The sequence below is a fragment of the Atta colombica genome, unplaced genomic scaffold (assembly GCF_001594045.1).
Source record: "Atta colombica isolate Treedump-2 unplaced genomic scaffold, Acol1.0 scaffold294, whole genome shotgun sequence".
Taxonomy (NCBI): Eukaryota; Metazoa; Arthropoda; class Insecta; order Hymenoptera; family Formicidae; genus Atta; species Atta colombica.
Genome location: NW_017259397.1, coordinates 137,317 through 143,235, shown reverse-complemented (window position 1 = coordinate 143,235; position 5,919 = coordinate 137,317). Strand labels below are relative to the sequence as shown.

The following is a 5,919-nucleotide window of genomic DNA, read 5'->3' as shown; positions in this document are numbered from 1 at the left end:
TATATATATATATAGAATATACATGTATTATATCACACACGCGCTCGCGCGTTATTCAGTGTCGCCGAGACAAATCGATCGAATAATATGATATTAATTAGCGATAATTATATAATGCAAATTGCAACTATTAATCACAACCTTTAGAAAAAGATGTACGAGGAGTTATAAGTAATTACAAAGGAATTTATTTAGCGGAACAAAGATATTATTTGTATTTATCACAATTGTCTTTAGATGAGCATTTTCTCGCAATGAGAAAGTTTGCAGATACGAAGCAAATTTAAAACAAGAATATATCGCAAAAGAATTAAATAATTATTACCAATCGACAAATCGCGTATTCACCAATCCATATAATTGAGAAAATCCGAATAATCTACCAAATGGAGAAATGACGGTTAAGAAAGCAGTAATGAGCACGATAAAGAGTCCCGTGCTTAAACAGGCACGCAAATGGACGTTTGTATATATGAGTACAAGAGGGTGAGTTAAGGGGATAAGGGAGTGAAAGCGGAAACCGCGTAACCGCTCTGGCTACATTTCCCCCGGCCTATCAATCTCTCCCTTACTAATAAAACGGAACGGTTAAACTTTTTAACGAGCGGTCAGAGAGAGAGACTTTCACTTCCTAAGCGCGACCAATCATCCAACGGGATTCTTTCACGCATTGCCGACGCCTTAATAGTCGTGCACGTGCTTACGCGCATGCTGTAATGGCACCCTCGAGAATTTTGTACCCTGTACTGCCAAAGATATGCCTTTGACTTTTGCACGCCAATGTATTGTATATATATTATACAATATATATACGTGTTATTTTTCTCAATTGGATTTTCAACAATTCTTGATTGTGCAAATATCAAGTATAATCATGATATGAAATATGCTTTTAGGTTTTAGGTTTTTCTTTTATTTTACTAAAGCATTTCAAGTAGAGATTCCTGTCTATTTCAGGCTTGAAGCGATCTAGAATCTCCGAAAACACGACGATCTTGTCGACCAGCGATACAGGCAATGAAGACGATCGTGATTCTGATTCCGGTGGCGAATTACGAACCGATCGTTCATTAGGTAAAACATTTATTTATTTACACACACACACGCACACGCGCGCGCGCCCCCCCCCCCCCACACACACACACACATATGTATAATTATTTTATATCTTTTTTATATCTTTATAATTATTAAAATATTATAAATATTTTATATCTTTTTTTCTTTACTGCAAAACCTTGCAAAACACAAAGGTATAAATATAAAATTATCCAAGAATTTTTAATCTCGGATTTACACGTCGGATTTATACATATAATACAATAGCAATTGTAACAACATTTTAAACTGCTCATCACGCAAGTGTATTAGGCTTGTAATATTTAGCAAAAATTATAATGTAATAATATAATATTGATAAATGCCATAATTGCTTTATATATTTTGATTCCAACATTTACTAAGAGCTGAGAGATTAACTCGGTATCCTGAGTGTATCCTGAGTTCGAATCGATCTCGAGCTATTGAATTTTTCATGCAAAGTTCTCCGATGAAGTGGCAAATGTTACAGTGGTGTCGACGTCATCGGGATTAGCGGAGTCTGAAGCGACGGCGAGAAAACGCACTAATAGCCTGAATGATTCAGAAGAGGGTAGTCCAGAACCGGGCTCGCAGAGTCCAACGCATACTCCACCATTGACACCTGCCTTGACACCGCAAAGGGAGGACACTCCGGCGCCAGAAAATCTCAGTTTACGCAAAAGTGGCAGTCCCCCGCAGACGCAACAGACTTTGCAACCAGTAGATTTGGTTCAACCTAGGCCTAGTCCTCCACTACCCCCGCTAGCTGTGAGTTTTCCCGCTTTAGATCTTACAATTAGATTTATTGTTAATGAAATCTGGAAATAGTGTCTCGGCGTTAAGACATGAAGCGTGACATTGCTGTACCTCCTTTATATAAGAACGATGAAATGATAAAGGATAGCGTTGTAATTAGGAGAATTATATAACGGTTTGACGCTCGAATATAATCTTTATAATCTTCATAATGCGCGCGCGCACGCACGCACGCGCACGCACGCACGCACGCACGCACGCACACACACACACACACACACACACACACACACACAGAGCAGATTAGAAATGTTTCTTTAATCCGTAATAATTTTAGTTTTAATTAACAACAAATGATCTTTACTTTGGAAAAATCTCAAACAGTTTTACTTTTTTTTATAGCTTTAACTGTACTTGCGATTAAAAGTATTTAATATTTTGTTTAGAGGTAAAAGCTAAAAAAATTTATATATACATATGTATATTATGTATAGAATCATCACAGAAATATTGCATGTATATAAATATTTCGCTATAAAGTTAAAATTAAAATTGTCTTGAAAAAAAACATACGACATATTTATGCCGACGTAATGTATCGAATCAAAAAAAGGAAGAAAGAAGTTTATTCAAAGACGCGATAACGATATTATAGGCTGCAGCTATGAGCGATACTTAATTCTCAAAGGCGAAATACGCTTGATTGCAGGCCGCAACGACGGTGCACTTTCCTCCTTACGCACCTCTCTACGGGCCGACGGCGAGCTCGCTAGCGTATTGCTCGCCGGCGCTTTATCAGCACCAGCATCACCACCACATCCCCGAGTCGCGGGAAATTCAGATGCAGATGCAAATGCAAAGTATCCAACAGACTTGTGGACTGCAGCTACAGCAGCAACAGCAACAGCAGCAACAGCAACAACAACAGCAACAACGTTCGCCGGTGGACGTTCTACTGCGTGTATTCCCTGGGAGACGTCGCGCCGATGTCGAAGCGCTTCTTCATCGTTGCAAAGGTAAGATTCCTTAACTTTTCTCGAGTAATTTTTTAACCAAGACAGTATTTATACAAGACAATATTTATTTCGAAAACATTATCAATAGTATTGTTATTAAATCGGTGGAAAATTCTTACAATTTAATTTATGTTTCCTTGAAAAAATATAACTATAACGTATATTTGGTTACTCGAAAGAAATTGATATGAATTTTCGCGATTTTCTCATGAGAAAATTACGTGCGTTTGCGATTAAAATAATATTTTTCATTTTTCATTTAATGTGTAATTTTTTAATTATTTATATACCTATTATTGTTCACACTCGCGCAATGTGATATGGTATTCATTATTCGTTTTATCATTTGCTGGATTAGTATCTTTAACAAGGTTATCGGTATAAAGTGTGTATGATTGCAAATTTTCCATCTGGATAATTGCAAGGATCTCCTTTGTCAGATTTCTCTTGTCATGTGGTACTATCGCTTCATCGATCGTTATTATACAGTCGGCGATAACGTAAATTGTAAATGGTTGAAAGTCAGCCGCGCGCCGCGGGCGTGGTGTCTGGCGAAAAGAGAAAAGGAGAAAAAGGAAAAGAAAAAGGGAAAGAAAAAGAAAAAGAAAAAGAAAAAAGGGAAAAGGAGAAAAAGAGAATTTGCCTGTGTGTCGCAGGCGATGTGGTGTCTGCCATGGAGGTGCTGATCTGCGAGGACAGTCTGCCCAAGTCGGCGTTCTCGCCCCTGGCGGCCGCCGTGGCGTCCGCCGCGTCCGTTTCGGCGGCGGCGGCTTACGCGAGCCGCACCGCATACTGCACCACCCCGATACCGTCGACGCGGCATCGGTTCCTGGCCGCGCCTTACACCGGTACCGGTTACCTGCCCACTGTCATCAAACCACCCAACCAGAGTCTACATGCCAATGGTACTACCGGCGGCGACGCCTATCGGGAGACCAGTCCCGATGATGCCAGCGATAAGACCAGTTACTCCGAGTGACCTGACGAAAATTACGCCGTTGCCTGGTCGTACTCTTCAATAATTCCCTAATGAATTTAATTCGCATGCAAAGTAAAATTGTCCTTGAGGCAGTCCTCGATACGTCATCATCAGCTGAATTAATTTCTGAATTAATATTATTCAAATAATTTCATTTTGACGTACGCAAATTAATAATCTTTTAATAATGAAAACAAAAATACTCCAAGTATCCTCTTTTTCATGTTTTTTTTTTCCATTTGTTCTTAAATTAATCTTCATTTCTTCAGATACGATGGCGATCTTAAATTTAATTTATTCTTATGCCAATATAATTTTGATGATTAACTAAGTATGACATAAAAAAGTTTTCTCTTCTGAAAAGGAAACTATCACTCTAAGAATAATTGATAAAAATGTCGTCCTAAAAAGAGATTCTATCAAAGAATCGAATCTATTCGTTATCGACATCTGCGGACAATACAAGACCTAATAATGTCGCGACGAAACTCTGTTCTACTAGACAATAAAAGAATAAAAATTGTTGTCTCCAAAGGAAGATACCAAGAGCGTTTCGAGAATGCTAAAATATTGAAGATTGAGAATATTTGATAATCGGGGGTGGGGGATGGGGATGGGGGGGGGAGGGGAAAGTATTTGATTTTATACTACCCTTGTACAATATATTTCGCGCGAAAGCTGGGACAAACGCTTAATCGGATGTCTGCGTTAATCATTCGCCGATTCTAAATCGCTGCGTGACGCAATTAATGCGCCGTAGAAAAGTACGAAAAGAGAAACGTCAGACTACATGGCTGATTCGTCTCCAGACTATACTTTATACATGTGTAGATAAAGATATCGATATAGATCAGATATGTGTGTAGGTAACAAGTACAAGAACGAGTATCAGCCAAATAATGAGGAAGGTGAATCTGTAAATATAACGTTATATAGTTAATGATTAATTAATCTCGACATTTTTGCCGGAATATATTGAACGTGTTATACGCGCGTACATATGTAATATATATATATATATATATATATATATATACACATGTGTGTGTATGTATGTGTGTATGTTGCCTGTAAGTATAATGCCTGCAAAATATTTAGGTTGGCCGCTAGCGACCAGAAACTATCATCTATCGTAGTTACCAAATAATATGTTACTCGAAGAAAAGTGTATAGACGGCAAATATATAATACAATAAATAAGATATTGATACTCTATACATATGTCAATTTACTTAATAACTTCCTCTGTTAAATTAATTGTTTATAAAAATAATATTTGATTTCATAATTTAGCAAATAAATAATTAAATACATATCGAAGAATCTTTTATTAAAAGAATGCTAATTAATTTTTATTTCCTAACATTTTTTTTTTTAATATTTAATATTTAATGTTGAATTTTTCGGCAATCTTATTTTTAGTGTAATGCGATGAATAATTTATAAATACTTGATTATTTTCGATTGATTTAAATTAATAGATTCTTAATAACATTTCTTTACGAATTTTATACTTGCACTATGATCAAGATGTCGCGATTTTCCGCAAGTCTATCTGCAACGGTAAGCCTTATTATTGTAATTATATACCTACACAGTAAACGTAATTTGTTGTGACAAAGAAACGAGAGACATGTTCTTCTATAGATACGCTTGAGATAAAGAAGGATGACTGATTTTACGAAAGACTGTTTTCCGGCTGAATGAAAATTTTACTGGCTCCTTGGACAAACCAAAGAAAGGTAAAGGTATCGAATGACGAATAGTATTCGCAGGCGAAGAAATGGGATACGCGACGTCGCGCTGCTCGCTGTTGTATTCCCGAAATCGTTTCATGGTCGATCAATCTCAAATCACGCTGCCCTTTTTCAATAAATTGATTTTGATCAATGCGAATATTCAATTCTGCCGCTCAATTTACGCAGATACAGAATTGTAGAGAGTAAATTATACAATTTTTCCCACACTTTATATACGCTCACCGCTTCAGATCTCCTTTCTATAAAAGGAGTCTTCACGTTGTCACGCGGAATTTTTGGATGATTTCATATTTTAATCTTAAATTATGCGCGTTGTGTAGTTATGTTT

At 36.9% G+C, this 5,919-nt stretch overlaps 1 protein-coding gene across 1 annotated transcript in view; it reads left to right on the top strand.

The window, feature by feature from the left end:
• Positions 1–2,866, top strand: part of LOC108690093 (doublesex- and mab-3-related transcription factor A2-like) — a 16,985-nt gene extending 14,119 nt beyond the window's left edge. The window contains exons 4-6 of the mRNA XM_018197202.1: positions 958–1,074; positions 1,571–1,848; positions 2,546–2,866. Coding sequence (XP_018052691.1) covers positions 958–1,074; positions 1,571–1,848; positions 2,546–2,866 — 716 coding nt within the window. The remainder of the gene's footprint in view (positions 1–957; positions 1,075–1,570; positions 1,849–2,545) is intronic.
• The last annotated feature ends 3,053 nt before the right edge of the window (positions 2,867–5,919 follow it).